This window comes from Camarhynchus parvulus, chromosome 11 (assembly GCF_901933205.1).
Source record: "Camarhynchus parvulus chromosome 11, STF_HiC, whole genome shotgun sequence".
Taxonomy (NCBI): domain Eukaryota; kingdom Metazoa; phylum Chordata; class Aves; order Passeriformes; family Thraupidae; genus Camarhynchus; species Camarhynchus parvulus.
In genome coordinates, this window is record NC_044581.1 from 9,163,979 (window position 1) to 9,181,842 (window position 17,864).

Sequence of the window (17,864 nt, forward strand, 5' to 3'; positions counted from 1 at the left end):
TGCTCTCTGCAGGCAGGTGAGCGTGGCAGCCAAAGGCCGCAGCTTCTGCCTCCGTGCTCGGTTCGGAACTGCCCCACACCTCCCTGAGATTCCACGGGTGGGGAAAGGGCCCGGCAGGAAACTGCAGGGGAGATAAAAACCTTTCCAGTAGCACCAAGATCACTGAGATGAGATACACATTGTAAGGCCTGACTGTACCCACAGGAACTTCCCTCGGTGCTGCCTGATCAGCCAGGATTTGGCAAGTACCATAAACTTTGTTGGAATTTCACATTTATTTCAGAAACTGTTTAACTACATCTTACCTATGATAATATCCTTTCAGGAATGGGAATTACTTTTTATGATGAACTCCCTTGAATAATAATTTCTGGAAAAATCTTTCAAAATAATCTTGTGATTGTCTAATTGAAACAATGACACTTGCAAACAGGGGAGCAGCAGTATTGTGCAGGCTGATACTCTGCCAGCACTGCTAATCAGCTCTTAGGCAGGTGGAGGTTCACCTTTGCTGGCTCCAGTCTGAGCCCCAATCTCTGTCAGATCACCCTTCCAGGGGGAATATCCAATGTCCCTCAGTTCCCCTGTCCCAGCCTGGCACAGCTGGTTACCACTGCATCACAAATGGAGTTTCCTCCCAGTACATTTGAGTCTGCACTTCAAATAAATGACAATGTATTTGCATTATTTTTATTTATTTGAACACTATGATTTAAGAGCCTAAATGCAAGTTTTTCCCTTTATTTCTGCAAGTAGCACTGCAATCATAACTTACAAAAATGTTTAAAATACAAAATGTACATGAAATTACAATACAAGGCTCTGTAAACATCTAGAACTTAATCTTTATTGTCCCACGTTTTAAAATATAAAACTTCAATTTGAACGATTTCCGAACCTCAAGGAATGACATCCATTATGAGTATCAAAAATAGAGTTTCAAAGCTTTGTATCAGAACAAAACCATTTTTTCATTCTTTGGTTTAAAAAGGGTGGCAGTTCCCCTGATAACAGGTAAGTTTTACTACAGAAATTCAGATTCCTAGTTTATGGTAATTTCAGAACTCACCCCTGTCCCCCTGGATTAATATACTACCCCCTTTTTTTTCCCCCCAAACATTGATCTTTGACCCTCCTTATAGAAAAGCTACCTCATCATTAAGGCTTTCCTTCAGGATAATCTAAGTTATTAAAAATTTTTGGGAAAGTACTCAGGGAGAAGACAGGACTTAAGGACAAGGAAGTGGATGCCAACAAAATATTAACAGTTGCCGGGTTCTGTTGTTTAATTAAATTTGCATAGTCCAATAGAGATAATGTGCTTTTTATACCACTAAAATTATACAAGATTAACAGTCTTTATCTACGGTATCACACAAGCTAAAATAAAATTAAGACCCTTGTATTGAAGCTTTTACAAGGCAAATACAAAACTGCTTTAGTATCCAAAGCTATATTTTTTAAATTTCATTTTTAAATAGGAAAGCATTTCTATGTCTACAGGCATCAAGGTATTTAAAGGCATCAGAAAATTTAGTGCATAGCAACTCCGGATTGTTTGGGCTCCTATATTTTAGGTACAGTGTGAATTCCAGCTACTTGGAGAACTTGCAAGGAGAGTCTGTACCAGCAGGATAAAGGAGCATAAATCCCATACAGTATGAAAAGCTTTTCAGTCAGAAATCTCCTACAAACAATGGTTAATGCAAAAGACCCAACACATGAATGAAAACTGGAACGTGCCTTGCCACCAGCACACACTGTGAGACAATGACATGGTTAACAGCATTGTGTGGTTTGGTTTGTTTTGAAGGTGTTAAAAAGAGAAGTAGATGTATTTCTGTGAGTTCTTTCTAGGACCTTTAACGTACACAAGTAGAGGACAGAGTAAAGCACCATTACTGAGGGACAATTACAATATCACACTTTCCAGATTCCAGCCCTGCCAATTATTTCCTGCAAATGTCAAGATTTGCACCACTCAACAGTACATTCACAAAAAGGATGCTTAAGATTCCCAGCAGGTACATAGTGGCCTTACATTAAGTTGTTTGAAATAATTATGATACATCAAGTTAGTAGCCTCAGGCTACACTCTTAAAAGAAGTACATGATAAAATTACTATTTTACCCACTTAATATGGTCTTTAAAAGTTCATAATTCAGCTGTTACAGAGATGGGATTATAGCTATGGTATTGCTTGGGCACTGACTTCATTCCAGGTGTAAGATTCTGCCTGCAAAAGGCTCAATGGAAAGTTTTCCCCACCACTGTTTGCCAAAATGCAACATCAGTAGAAGCTGTGTTTGCCTTCCCAGGTGTTATAACTCAGCACTGCTCTCCACTGTCAGACCCTTTCATTCATTTGAAGTCTACAAAGGGCATGTGCTCCCCATGTGTTAACTGCTAAAATGGCTACACTTGTCTGAACTGGATCCAATGCAAATATATTTTCCAATTTTCTAATTCTTTGTGTTAATTCACTCTTTAATTTCTGTTAGATTGTCATGGCTCACCCAAATGAGCAACTGAAAGGAACACCTTGGATGTTCTGAGGTTCCCTATACTGCTGACCTTCCTTTGCCATGACTGGTATACCAATGGAGGGAAGCTCTGTAATGAGCGATTCCTGGGGGAGGGAAATGGCTGTGGCCTCCACAGGCCTCTCCACAGTGTCTAACTGGAAAGACCAGAGATTTTTAAGTAATGATGTAAACAGATTGTTTCAAATTCATCAGATTATGGGGATAAGGGAGATGCATCCTCAGAGCACAGCACAGAGTTTACTGCTGCTGCTGAATCCTGTGTATTTCTTTGGTAGCTCCTGCTTCACACCTTTGAAATTAAACATGGACACATCGTACTGCCTAACCACTAATTCACAGTAAATTACTTTTAGCAAACTGACATTTACAAACAGCCTGAATTTAAGGAACGGTAACTGTCATCTCCGTAGGAGTTCCAAGTGGCATGGTTGGGCATACAGCCTAGAAAAGATACAGATGTGATCAAATGATCTATTGCATTGAAAACTTGAATGCCACTGAATTGGTGATTTTAAACCCATATTCTGCAGGGATAATGGGAATATTTAGATCCTCAGCAAACATTACATTTTCTCCTGTATCTAACATGGCTTTGATGTTGCTGTTCTTTAATCTAAAATCCTACTGCTCAAATTTGATTACAAATGTAACTTGCTAAGAAAAAAGCTATTTCAAGAAGGAGCCTGTGCTAATAAAGATCAGGAAGATTATCCACAAAGTTATAAAAGTTAAATTTTGGAATGTAATTTCTATCCCAACACTTTCATGATGGAATGGTCTTTTTGCAGCCTATCAAGTAACATCTTCAGTTTATAAACAAGTGCAGATCTACATTTGGCTTTGCTTCCTATGAATCTAAGAAAGAAAACACTACAGTATTCATATACACAATGGCTTCCGTGGCATTGGCTTCAGATGACAGGTAAAATTTGCCACTGGAAGATCTTATTAAGAAAAAAAATGAAACAACAGAAGCTTTAAAGGCTTTCCAAAATGACCAAAAGGTGTTACAAATCATCAGTTACAAACTATACTACCTCTAAGGGCAAGCAGCACACTGAAGATGTGCATTAAATCTTCCACGTTCAGGACTGTGAATATTATAAGAGCAAACTAACACCTCCACACACCTGAAGCACTTAAAATATAAAAGTATTCTATTTAAATGCAAAAAGCAAAGCTTATTTGTAACTTTAAAACAGTTAAAATATCTGGTGTAGATTCTGTGTGTCCATTTTAAGAAGTCTCTTTACAGCATCTGAGGAACTATAATTAAAATGCTCTGTCTCTACATCAAAAATGTAACCCACTAAAAGGGCTTTGCAAGGATCCACTGTTCCAGTTCATAAAGGCCACAGAGTTGGAAGCACAGTAAGTCTAAAGAGGAAGAGGACGAAGAAATATTCAGAGAAACTGTGATGTTTTCATGGATGTTGAGTCGTTAGCTTATCCATTACTGGATTCCATCAGATATTCTCGTCTCCAGAGATCCAGGACACGGATGCGCAGGCTGGCTGGCCACTGTTGTTCCATGTGACACTGAGATCTGTGACATATCTCTTCCTATGATCTCATTCACTATAAAAAAAAAAAGAAATATTAAAGATTGACAGGTTTTATGCTTTCCAAAAGGCAGAACTCATCAGTATAACCCTTTAAAAAATAAATACTTTCAGAGCTAAGCCTTGATGCTGTTATGTAAGAGGAGATGAATGAGGAGCCTGACTTCAGCAACAGTTAAGCAAGGGGGAAAAAACATCCTGCCATAATCCATGCAGGAGAATCCCTAAGCCCCTTGAAGAAAATAAGCACATGAGCATTCATGACACACAGGTAACAGAAAGGCATAGCAGAGGTCAGGTTTATCGAGATTTCCCCACAGAACTCCTTCTGTTCAAGAGTGTGACAAGCACAACAAATAACTCGAGTAACTCCTGGCTCTTTCAGGCTACTTACAGAACTTCCTAAGAACCTGGATTCAGGTTAAGAGAATATTCTTTTTAAACACTACATACCTATTAATTTGGCCAGTTTTCTGTATACTTGCATTTCTGAAAGCACAGTACCTGAATTATATCAGTCAATTTCTCTACAGTGAAGATTCAGGATGCACTAATATACAGGCCAGTTTGTGTGTCAACTTCAGCCAAGTTTAATCAACTTGTACTATTTAAAAGTGAGGGACACCTCCATGAATGTGACAAAGTTAACCTAGATTATTAAGAAATTACAATCTTGAATTCCTACTCTAAATCCTATGTAATTAAATGCAGGACAATTGATTGGAAGATGATAAAAATTATAATTTTAAAGGCTAAGTGTAAAAGCAATGATAGAAATGTCTATTTTACAAAGATGGACCTTGGTAATGTTATCAAAGAAAACTGAATAACATTCTATGTGGACATGAAAAATATCACATTAAATAATAATGACAAATTTTAGAAAAATATTGGACCATAATCACAATCCAAATTATTATTTCATTGTTAGAAGCAATGAATCCTGTTGATTCCCATTACTGAGTGGGCAGTAAGTTATATAATCTCTTTCTCAGCAAGACTTTGAATAGGCTGAATTACAGAAGCTTTTCCCTAATCATTGAATGAGTTTGCTTGGACCTTCTATAAACAGGTATTTAATGGATCCTTTTGTTGACTATTTTTATGTTTAGAACGTTTTGTTCTGCTAATAAGGTGCTTCTATTGAACATCTTAACAGATTTGGAACCCAGGCTTTTAGTACTTTGTTCTCTATTGGGTAATTTTACAGAACAGTGTTGATGCACTTCACCACCTTTCTTAATGCTTCCTTAATTTTCCATAGCAGGATTTACTTTCCTACCAACTATTCCTGTCCGGTAGAAGCATAACAAAACTAATCTACAGGTGGTGTAAATTGTGTTTCTAGCACTGAACAGCCTGAGCACTGCCCTTCATCACAGTAGTGGTAGTTCTGAAAAAAAAAAGTATTCATATTGTGAATATGCTGAAGTCCATGTAACTTAGAAAATTCAGCTCTGAAAAGAGGTTGTGTCACTCAGGAAAGCATTAAAACCACCCCCTGCACAGCCCTGTGTAGTGGAGGAGGTGTTTGTTATCCCTCCCTGCAATGGTTTTCTCCTCAGGAGTGCAAGGACAGCTTGTTACACTCTGGTACTGAACCCAAGGGTTCTAACAGGTCACACCCACCATGCAAAAGCCAATTCCCTCAAGTATTACAAGATGTGCAATTCATCTGGCTTCAGAAAAACCTATCATTCAATGAACTTAACTGCACAAGGACACTGGAAACTGTGATTGCAGGTAGGGCACTTTCCCAAGTATTTTGATTAGGCCAATACAATACATAAGTAAACAACTGCTAAAAAACCCCACAACTTTTTATTTTTTAAACAAATGATAGATGCTTATTCATAAGAACTGTGCTCCACCAGCTTCTGTCAGGGCATTCATTAGCTTGCTCTCAGGAGCTCCAACAGCTCTTACCTACTCAACAGTAACTTTGTGCAATTCCAGGGTCCCAGCTGTTCAGTACTGCTAAAACTTTCATGAGTGCTACAATGAAAACATTATAAATAACATTCCAAAGTTCAGTATTTTGAAATTATTAGTTACTTCCCTTAAGTTTTGATGGCTGATCTGTATCTGTACTAGCACCATCAGCACAAACTGGTCTGTCCTGCAATGTTTTGTAGTTCCCACCGGCAGAGGTGTTTAACTGAACAGCACGTAGCCATTGGCACTGCATTCTCCTTAGAACACATTACACTGAAGACAATAGCTGGTCACATGGGGTTTTATTTGCCAAACTTCTGCAGAAGTCATTATGTAGAATATTAAAGCTACAGGTTAGTTTGTGTTGCTTTGTTCTAAATAATCACTGATTTGTTTATAAGAAGCTGTTTGTAGCTCAGTGGGGTTTTTTTGCAATACTTTCAGCATGTGGTGAATACAGATCTGGTCTAGTGGAAGACCCTCACTTGTCTCAGTGACTTTGTAAGAATTGCTAATTTATAAAACCAACCAGTATTCAAGTGTGCTTTTCTCAAAATAAGTATGTAAATCAGTGTTCTGCCAGAGCACATTGCAGGCCTCAAGAAAAGGCCGAAAATGCTTTTCCTGCTGTGTCTGACCAAGGTGTTTTTTCACAGACCTTGGCCTCCCAACTAACATATCTTCCTATTCTGTACTTTCCAAGAATGTCCATTTCAGCTGTCTGGAACTCTGTACCAAACAAATGGACTGGGGGGAGCCTGCAGACTCCAGAAGACTCTCCATTGTTTAGATGAGGTGCAGATGAGGGTAAAAATAAAAGCTTCAAAGAAAGGAGAACTTGCAGAAGGCAGCAGCTCAGATCAGTCTCTAATCTTCCATGGCACATATAATATTCATATAATACCAGCATTATCAGAACTTGTCTTCCTGGTGGGGAATGGTATAAATTAAAGCAGTTTCAAATGTAAATCATCTAGTCAGTAAGAAATAAAATCCTGCATAAGAATGTTCAAGGCTGAGGGCTAAATCATCCAACATTTTCCTTTTTGTATTAAAGACTAAAAGAGAAATCCAGGTCAGTATTTGAATGCATGTCGTGTCACCTTCTTCCAAAGAGGGGCAAGCACACAACATGTAACAGTGTGTGATTAAAACTGAAAACTTAATTAATGTGCATAAGTACAGGTTTTCTACAATATTATCTAGCAAAACTCAAGTTCTTCAGGTGACAAACTCAGAGAGGAACAAATTTCAACAATTCTGAGAAAGAACAAGTTCAGGCTCTACTGCTGATCCTTTACAAACAAAAGAAAATTTCTTTACTTTTAAAAAATCACTTTTCCCACACTCTCCTACTTTTGACTGTGGGCTGCAGGGGCTACTCTGTCCTAAAAAATATATCTACAAAGATTTCATATCCCTCTTGCTTAACCTTAAGAGCCATCCCATTAGCAACTAGACACTGGGAAAGAGCATGCATGGCTTTGTTAAACCTCCTGGTCTTGATACCATTTCCTTTCTTCAGCACAAGTTTGCAGGGGAAGGCTGCAGAGCTTGTTTGGGATTCTGCAATACAGATCTCCAGGATGGTTTTCATGTTCTCTGTGCTCTGTCTGCCAGGTTCATGTGTTTTGTAGCTCATACTTTTGCTGCCTCTTTGGAGAGAGCCAACTTCATTAGACTTTAGATGAACAGTTGTGCAAGTAGGACCTTGACTTTTCAGTCCATGGCCCCTCCAGTTAAGTCCCTGACTGTTTGGCACCTGTGGTGCCAGGTGTTGACTGCTGATCCCACAGCCTGGACCCCTACTCACTCCTCAAGTCAGGAGGAACCAGAAATGTCTTACACACTGTGAAGCATTACAGAGGCCTTGCTAATATTTAGGAATCATTTGGTATCTACTGATACCTAAAATAATTCTGGATGATCAGTGTCAACTGAGTAGATGACATCAAAGCGTTACAAAGTGTTTTCTGTGCTAACAGTCCAGGTCAATAATCCTGAAATGACTACTGGAGGAGACAAAGAGAGAGAGGGGTGCACACACTACACTGTGTACACATGTGGCATATTCCTCCATACAACACTGATAATTGCACTTTGAAAACTTGTCAGATATGGCACAGATCAAAATGTGATACAGCAGGTTTTTAAAATATTATTTTTCCCCTTTTTTTTAATATTGGGTTGTGAAATGGAAATTATTTTAACAACTTTCCTCTGTCTATGTAATTGACCTCTTTGGCGGTTTTCCCAGATTTCAGAATTTCAGCTGTTACTTTATTTGCAATAGTTTCACCTTTTCATCCGTTAGTATTTATCTAGAACATAAGCTGGCTGGTAAATTTATACTAACAGTTAAAAATAGATGGTGTGGAACAGAAATTAAATTGGTGGGGAGAAAATCTGCTCCAGACATTAGACTGGCCTGGTCAGTACTGGTGATACTGCAATATTGCATTGCAAAGCTTTTGCCTCTCTGTGCTGCATTGGAAAAGGAGCAACACACTGCATTGAGAAAGCACCAAATGTCAGACAGAGGCTCCAGCCTACAAAATTAAAAATTGCAAAATATGAAGCAGCATCCTAACATCAATATGGGTAGAACAGAGTAGAAGCAGCTCTGACTTTTGGATCTGCTGTAAAATAAGAGCAACCACTTACTCTGTTGTACTGGGTTCTTCCCATGGTTTTCATTTCCCATTGTGCTCTGTTTGCCTGTTTCCAGTCCCTGCTCACTGCACAAGTGGCAGCAGCTGGAGCACCAAGGCCCCCCCCGCCCCTGAGGGTTTTGCCTCTGGTCAGTTAAGGCTTGCCCTGGACAGCTGACAAAGCCACAGCCTGACAGCCAGGCTGCGCAGGATGAGCTCTTCAAACTTTGCAATTTGCTATCCAGAAGTTGCTAACCTAAAGTTAGGTTGAAGAGCTCAGCCATTTGTGCAGTGAGTGACACCCAGAGCCATGGGTGCTGATCCCATCAGCTGTTCCAGCACTGACCAACCCCTCTGGAGAAATTCCCACCTACAGAAAGTGATCCATGTTCACGGATTTGAACAGAACAGAGCTCTTGTGCTATGAAGCAAGACATCAGCATTAGAAGTTGGTGCTTCTAATAATAAATTCCTGGATGTTTTGGATAAATTAACCCTCCAGCTATGAATTTAGAATAACAAGTTCTCTTAAGGTGTTTTTAAGGTGTTTGAAGTTCTAATATCAAAAGGCATTATCTTCCTTAATCAAATGCCAAGCAAAAACTAACATGCTTCTGAATTGCTCTGTATCTAATTTCCCCTCTCATTGTGCTAAAAAGACAAATATTTTGTACTGGAGCACAAAGGAAAACAGAAGTATATCTAAGTATATATATATTTTATAAGAATATAAGATAAAGGAATTCATGAACCTACAGGCCTTTCAGGGAATAATGCAAGTAACCTCTTTTTCCTTGCAGGAAGCCACTCATCTACTTTCTACAGGACAAGCAAGTATCTTTATTGGCAGTTACCAAACATTTTAGGTTTTTCTAAGTAAAAAATACTTCCTGAAAACCTCTATGGAGAACTTCAGGCAAACCAGTTCAGATTACAGATCACTGCAATGGGCAAGAGCAGAGACGTGTGCAAGATACAACAATGCTTCCTCAGGATGTTCCACCAGCCTCCAAAATGTGTTTTTCCCAGGGAACTCCTGAGTTAGAGACAATATCTTTTGTGCCAAATGTTCCCATTTGGATTTTTCTCTCTGGGATCTTTAAGGTCTGCGCAAAATTCTGTCAGCTGCAATATTTTGTGACAGCAGATTGCAAAGCTTAACTCCCTATAGCAAGAGCAATGCATTTTAGATGTGCTGAACTTGCCCCAGGATTACTTGGTGGTTATTTACTGGTTTCCTTCCCAGGAATTATCTTCCATTACCTTTTCTGTGCCCCTCACTCATTTTATTATATTTGGCATTTTCTCCTCATTCCCTTTTCTGGCCGTAGAGTTCTAGCAGATCCAACAACAGGCATTCATCTAATTCCTTTGTGGCATCAGGGACAAAATGTGGCCACAAAATAGATCTAAGAAGTAGCATTTTCTTATTCTCTGCTGTTCCCTGGACATTCCTAGCATTTATTCACCCTTTCAAGACTACTTTTAACACTACTGAGCAAGCTCTCATAGTTCTCATGGCTCTCATTTTAAATTCAAGACAGCTTTAAAGGAGAATAGTTAGCACTGTATTGATGAGTGCAGGTTTGATTCTTTCCCTTACTCTAACTTCCACTTTAACTACCTGGTTTCCTTTAATCACAAGATCTTGCTGTAGAGGTTTCTAGACAGTTTTTGGTTTTCACCCTTCTGAATAGCAGAGCAGCAGCAGTGTCACATTTACCCAGGCTCCACACCAGGTTCCACTTTACAATTAACTGTTGCTTGCTCTTCCAGAGCTGCTGTCTGGCATGTCATCTACTTGAAGACAATTGTCACTGTCACTGCTCTGAAACCTTTTTACTGACACCTTACATTGAGGCAGGTCCTGCAACATGTCTCATTTTCAAAGGACTCGGCATGAGAATCTCTAGTTCCTCAATTGTCAACATCAATACACAAAACTTTCTAACATCACTTACCTCATTTTAACTGAATAACTGATTAGTCATCTGTTGGTCGCATTTCCCATTTAACTTCATAATTTTTATGTTCTGTTCTGATTTCTGCAAGTGGAAGCAGCTTGTAGTCTCTCTCACAGCAGAGTAATTGCACACTTATGAACCTTCATAAATCATCTGCAGACTGCTTGCAACTGTGTGACCCTTCTGACCACCTATTATAATTTCATAAACTTGATTGTTTTCTACAGTTTATCTTTTCAAGTTTGTCACAGCCTGTGATGCTAAAACTGCTACCAAACAAGATTTAATTTTTTCAAGAAGTTTTTGCACACTCATTTCAACCAAATAAAGAGATATTTCCTCATGTGGGTTCTCCTCATGTTTTGGTACTCCCTGTAGCAGCCACCTCACTTACCCCTTCTATAAAGGATGACTCAAGTATTCCATTGGTTATTTCCTGCCTTTGTAGATGCTCTGATCTCCTGCAGCACACTACAGTCACAGTTGCTCTCCTCTTCAGCAGTATAATTTAGAAGCTGTGTTCTTCCTAATTTAAGCCTGAAAATTGGCTCTGTAAGAATTCTGTACTGGCAGTGGATACAGTTAACTTGTCTGATTTGACACTGAGCATTCTTCAAGGTACAAAACCATCTTACTTTCCTCTGTATCCTATCCTGTACTAATATCACACTACATTGTGCCAAATACATAAAATACCCATTATTTTCATTTTAAAAAATGCCATGTTTCTCAATTGCATTTATCAAATGCTAACACTTGTGTGTAAATGTGTTTCTGTCTGGGTTTCTGTTTGTGTGCCCTTTATAAAAGGGACCTGTCAGCATACATTTCATAGGCCTAAATTTGGGGTTTACCACCCTATGTGCTATTTTTCACTTGGGGATACTGGTATTTGAGGTTTATTTTATTATTAGCCTCAATTTCCATTTTTCAAGAACTCCTGCTCTTCAACAATTATTCTGAACCTACCAGATTCTGAATTGCACAGGACATAGCGCAGAACACTGAAATAATCTAAGTTATAACTCATATTTTACTAATTGATTTGCTGTTTCAAGACACAGGAATGTCAGCTTGGTTTACAGTCCTTTCCCTGGCTTTGCCATTCCAAATAGGAGCTACTTACCTTACTAATAACATTTTGATAGGTAAGGAAAGCAGAATTAAGTTTCTTGAAAGTTGGCAAAAGACCAGTGTGGTTTATTTCAGTTTCATAAGCAAACTTAGGATCAGCCTACACAGTAATTGCGTGAAAGTTTTATGAAGAGCTTGGTTATTTCACTGTTACCAAATCTCTGGTACATTTACAATTATTAACCTTTACAAATCTAGGGAGAAAGTAGAAAATGTTATAAGTCTTTATAATGTATATGTGCATGTATTGAGAGAAAAAGGACAGTATAGTTCTTTGGCATTTTAGGCATGTATGTAATAAAGTGAAAACTACTAAAGTCTAAACACCAACAAGACCAATAGACCATGCAACAACTTCTAATATAATTAGTATTTAGAAGAGTCATAGGGACTAATTATCTTGCTTATATGTGAAATAAAGAAGCTGAAATAATAAATCCAGATATTCTTACCCAATTATAGTGCACATTCAACTCTAAATCTAGTTATGAACCTGTGTTCCTAATACTCTGACTGGAGGTGCGTGCCACCGTATTCCATCTATTTAAATTGACACAAATCTTTTCGAAAAAGAGAAACATTGCAAATTTCTCAGTTAACTGATCTGGCCACTCTTCTACCTTGTCCATATTTGGCTTAGGATTTTCATATCCTCTTATGCTATTTTACTAGATCCTACAGCACACAGGAAGTTCTGTGGCAGCTCTGTATACTCTGAGTGGAGGTTTTTACTGAATGAGTGTACACCTGGTTCATGAATGCTAAATTTCCAATTATTTCAGAATACAGAGGTGTCTGGTTATAGCAATACTTCAGTATTACACAGTGCTTTTCACTTGCAGCTCTTAAAACTCTTACAACACTTTCCCCTTTCCTTTGTGCTCCAATTTCAAACATTGAAGCATTTCAGTAAGCAGACTCACCCTCTAGATTTTCCACAAAGGAGTTGGACATGAGTGCTGAATGTTGAGTCCATTTCTCTGTTGAACCTGATGGCTGGTATTCCAGGTCAGAGATAAAACTGTCTGTGTCAGAGAAGAAGACAGACATAACTACTGACTGGACTAAACCAAGAAGTTACAGTTCACTCAACCAGGAAGTGATTTTCATTTTTCTTTTAATAGCACTAAATTGAAATACCCCGTTTCATTCACAAACACTGCGTATGTGACATAAGTAACTATTTATAATTATCAGAGTGCCTATTAAAAACAGTATCACTTTTCTTGTGTATTTACTTTCATTTAGCAGCCAGAGCCATATAGGTAATGGTTATTTTTTTGGATGTCTGCATAGTTGCATCATCATGAATTTATACTACTTAAATCTGATTTTAGTATTGGTGTTTAGAACATTCCTCCTTCAGTTTTTTTTAATTTGCTTTACTTACTGTGGTCAAATTAGAAGTACTTGTGGCACTTGACAGCAACTCCAGGGTAGGCAAAGGAGTCCTAGTGAACAAAACCTGTTGTGCCATTTTGCCTCTCCCCCAAGCACAGGGAGCTGTCCCAGCGCACAGCCTGCCCAAGGCACGGCTCTGCAGTGGGGCCACCACAGCTCCAGGGGCAGAACACCAAGTGTTGTCTTGGCACAGGTGGCTCCCTCAGACGTGGGCCACGTAAGAAGCCCTGCAGGTAGTGCAGAGCTGCATTTCATGGAACTGCTTTTCCTAGAGGAAAAACCAATGTCAAATAGTGTGTTCATTATTTCAACCAACAAGTCTGTGTTTATTCAGTTGTGATCAGCAGCTAGGCAGAGCTTACAACAGGGTTGGATTTGGTTTTTCCCCTGCCCAAGACAGGGTTGCAAATTCAGTCAACTAGGCTTTAACACAGTTAAGAAAATTACTCTGGACCCTGGCTAATTCGTGCCTCCTGGATAGAGGCACACACTTGTTTTGCCAGCGTGGTATCTAAGCCCTGCTTAGGGATGACTCCTGGGAGAACAAAGGAATCTACTCTTACTTCCTTCTGAAATTCAAGCAGTTCAAATTACCTCTTTGGGTGACTTCTTATGCTTAATTGTTCAAAGTGTAAAGTTACACACGTTTAAATGGGAAGTGGAAAGCATTATCTGGGTTTCAATGAAAATGTCCGCTGCCATTGTGAAGGAAAGGAGTAAATTAAGGACAAATTCTTCTCAAATAATAGGAGATAAGAAAAGATCATTTTCCTCCATCAATTATGGTAGAAACAGCAAGAAAGTGATATTTAAATAAAGATCTAATGAATCCAGGGAGATGGGCAGGAAACTGCCTCGTGAGGAAACAAATTAACTGTACCAACAACCCTCTTTAGAAAGGTGAAGCTTTCAAAAGAGCAGACAACAAACACTGCCAAAAAGCCTCCAGAGAGAACAGTGGAGTTCATTAGCTTATAAAGCAACAGCCTCTGCACCATTAAGACAGCACAGCTTATACAGTAAGGATTATATGTCACTCTGGCAGGGAAATATGTTTCTGAGCACTTTTTCTAATTAGTTTCATACTTAGCAAGATCCTGAGGTTCTTGCATGCACTACCAAAGCTGCTGACAGTGGTAAGTGTTTGCTTTTATCAATCCCTGACAAATTGTGCCATGCACAGCACACACAACATCTCCAGCCAGCACCTTCTGGAACAGAGCATGCACTGCCCTCGGGCACACACTGCTTTTTGTTTGGGAAACATGGGACATAAAACAACAGCCTTTTCAACTCTGTGATACAGCATAAAGATTTTGTTCTAACACACACATTAGGCAGAACTTGAGGTACCAGAAAAATATACATTGAAAATACCTTTATACTTTGTAATACCTTAAACATTTGAGAAAGCTTTTTGTAGCCAAAGAATATAAAGCCAAAATGAAAATTAGGAAGTTGAAACAAAAATCAAGAAAAATGACACCTGGTAGATCTGTTTAACTGATCAAAAATTCATACTTTTCTGAATGACCTCATTGTCCTGACTCAGTCTTTAGGTAAAGAAAGTTTAAGAAAAGCTTTAAACCCTCAATTATGAGCACCCGGTTTGGGTCAAAGCAGGAAGTCAACTTTAAATTACAGTTCTGTTATGGGTACTTGCAGACCAAAGAGCTCCTGGAGTCATTCCATTTGGTTTACAGGATCTCCTCCTACAGGAGTCAATTAACTTCCTGTTTTTGTAGCACTATCTGATTAAAAGTTTAGCCTGTGTATCCTTTACTGCAGCTGAACTGGAGCAGGATGTGCAGGCTGTGGGACATAACCTAGAAGATGTACTGCTTTTAGAAGAGTAAATCTCCCAAAATATTCTAGAATGCATGATTGTCTGCAGCGCTGCTTCAGTGAGTAGCAGAGAGTGGAGATTTTTAAATATGCTTTGTAAGAAGTTTGATACAAACTGTGTGTTTTAGAGGACAGGTGAAGAATTCCTCTCCTGACAGAGGTAACAAGGATCAGCAAACCTCAAGGAAAACTATGGACAGAGTGCAGCACACATTTCCTGGGACATACACTTTCTTCTGTCAGCTCCAGACAGAACTCTACCAGCTGAATTTACGTGAACAACCTCTTTAACTATGTCACATTGCTTAGCGCAGTATATTTAGCCTGGTTTTGACTCCACATGACCAGCAAGTATCAACTTTCCCTAACAAAAAAGAAGAAGCTTCCAGGCTCTAATTAACCCTCAGTTGTCTGTGCTGGAGCAGCCAGCTGATTGTGCTGCTCTGAGACCAAACCTGTCACAGGTCAGGCCAGGGCTGCTGTGGCAAACTACCACAGACAGGGGGGTGCTTTAGAGGTCACCATTCCAAGCCATAGGCCAGGGTTGCTTTCAGTAATTCCAGGTTTAATGCCAACTTCACTAAGCAGTACTATTTTTTTCCAATTAACTGTATGGAATGTTGGAGTATAGCTTTCCCATGCACGTTATGTACAGAAAAATGAAATGTGCCTGCAGAATCACAGCACCAGCCCTGCAATTACCTGCTACAGTAACAAATACTCTGCTCATGGCTTGGCTATGCTGTCACACTCTGCATTTCTGCAGCCTGGTGAAACCAACTCATTGCAGTCATGCTTACCTTTTCTCTCACGTAAGAAGAGAGCTGAGTCTGACACAGAAGTCAGCACAAGCCTTGGCTCTAGAGGACACGTGGGCTGTGCAGTGGGAAGTGGTGCTGAAGGGTCTGTGTGGATTTTTTCTGGGGTCACAAGGTGCACTGCTCTCCTTCCAGTTCTGCTGTGACTGCCAGCAGCCACACCTTGGTGCAGAAGTGCCACCTGCACTGATGGAAGAAGTCTGTAACCTCTTCCAATTCTTGAATGGGAATCTTTTTGACATGGTGAGTCAGTTGAGTTTACTTTGCCTTAGTTACAAGACGTTCTGTGGCTCTCCCAGGGAGAGCTGGCCACAGACACCTGAGGATTTAGCTGACATCTTCACACATTAAAAATCTGTAACTGGGATGCCTCACTGACAGATTTTATGGGCACAGTGAGTGAATCCCCTAGATGATACAGTCAAAGCACCCTTTGACAACCCTGATGCAAAACATTTCACCTTTGCTCACTGCTCCATCCTTCAGCTTTTAGACTACTGCTCAGTCTGGATCTTCATTCTGTTCATAACACACATTTTCTCAAAGTAGATTTCCATTCTCTTTCAATACATTTCAGGTTCTGCCTTATCATCTCAACATCTCACTGCAGGATTGCTTTTTACTGCTGCCTCATGCTGCTTGACAATACAGATTTCATAATCAGAATGCTAAGAAAGAAGGAGTTTCAACACAACTTCACTGAACAGTCTACACTGGTAGAGTTTTCAGAAAGCCTTTTAGTGCAGGATTGCTCTGACAGTTCCAGGCACAGTGTAGGTCAGAGTCCTTGGCCTTGCTGGGCACACTGCAAGGTGCAACATTCCGCTCTGTACTCAGGAGACAATAAAAACACCTTGGATTTGAGATGTACATCTCAAGTTTGAGCTGCTCTCCTCCACACTACACCAGACTCCAGCATTCAGTACTTTTCTGTGCTTCTGCAGACCTCCAATGGCAGGATGCTGCCTTAATTAACACTGATCTGTTAACAAGTAAGTTTTAAATACAGACAGAAATACATAGTATAGTCCTTCTCCAATACTTTCTTATTACACACCACTTTGATTCTCCAGAAATTAAGCTGAAGCTACAGTTAAAAAGCTGCCTGCAAAGATGTACAAGTCTTCTAGCCAAGATCAGAATAATCTGAGCTTCTCAGGAAAAGAATTTATAAGCTGGAGAGTTATCACAGAACTATTAAAATGAATGAATGCTAACAGCTTAGAGTTCTACATGGAATGTGTCTGACAAAGCAGCCTTATTGCTTTATATACACAAAGTGCTTAGGGGATTTCTGGTTATGATTTATAGTAAATGCACATACTGGATTTTCTAATCTCCAGCTTTATGTAATGGAGATGCAATGAGTAACAAAATATAAGAGGATTAGTAGAAGGTCATCCTGATTTGCTGAATCCAGCCAAACAATACCTTAAAAATGGTTAAATACAGGTGTACATGTTAGAAATCTCATCACTGTAGAAAGCCATGAAATCCAAGGTAAACTCCCTCCTAAACTGCAAACCACAAAAGATTAAATTTGAGATCAACAGTATTGGAACAGTTTTAAACCTAAAACCTGACAGTGGGAATAGGTTAATCACTACATTAGGAGCACTTTTTAAAAACAGAGGGGGTAGATTAATTATGCCTCATCATATAACCAGACTGAGTCTAACTTTGAGTAGCTTTTCTTTCAAGTGGGGAAGAAACTTTATTAGATGGGTGTGCAGCAGAGGCCAGTATGGATGATGGATATGGGAAAGGCCAGAAATGACCAGCTGCCTGTTTCCTGTCACTTCAGCTGCCTTGTTTACATCTGTTTGCAGCCCTAAAACCCCACTGTCTGCCCAGGGAAATGTTAACCTGAAGTGTTGGCCAGAGAGCTGACTTGCTGAGTGATGCTAAGGGAAAAAAGGTCCAACACACTGAGAGACAGAAAAGGTAGAGGGGACAAATAAAAGTGCATGAAGCTGCTTTTACTTAGTTCCAGCCCAAAAGTTTCTG

The 17,864-nt window shown here is 39.4% G+C and overlaps 1 protein-coding gene across 2 annotated transcripts in view; it reads right to left on the reverse strand.

Annotated features, from left to right (window-relative positions):
* Positions 1–257: 257 nt before the first annotated feature.
* The window catches only part of NFATC3 (nuclear factor of activated T cells 3), a 64,778-nt gene continuing 47,171 nt past the window's right edge, over positions 258–17,864 (reverse strand). Inside the window, exons 10-11 of one of the 2 annotated variants that reach the window (XM_030956385.1) lie at positions 12,717–12,818; positions 258–4,125 (exon numbers count right to left, since the gene is read on the reverse strand). In XM_030956385.1, coding sequence (XP_030812245.1) covers positions 4,001–4,125; positions 12,717–12,818 — 227 coding nt within the window. In that variant the 3' untranslated portion in view covers positions 258–4,000. The remainder of the gene's footprint in view (positions 4,126–12,716; positions 12,819–17,864) is intronic. The other variant, XM_030956386.1, reaches the window with a different exon arrangement.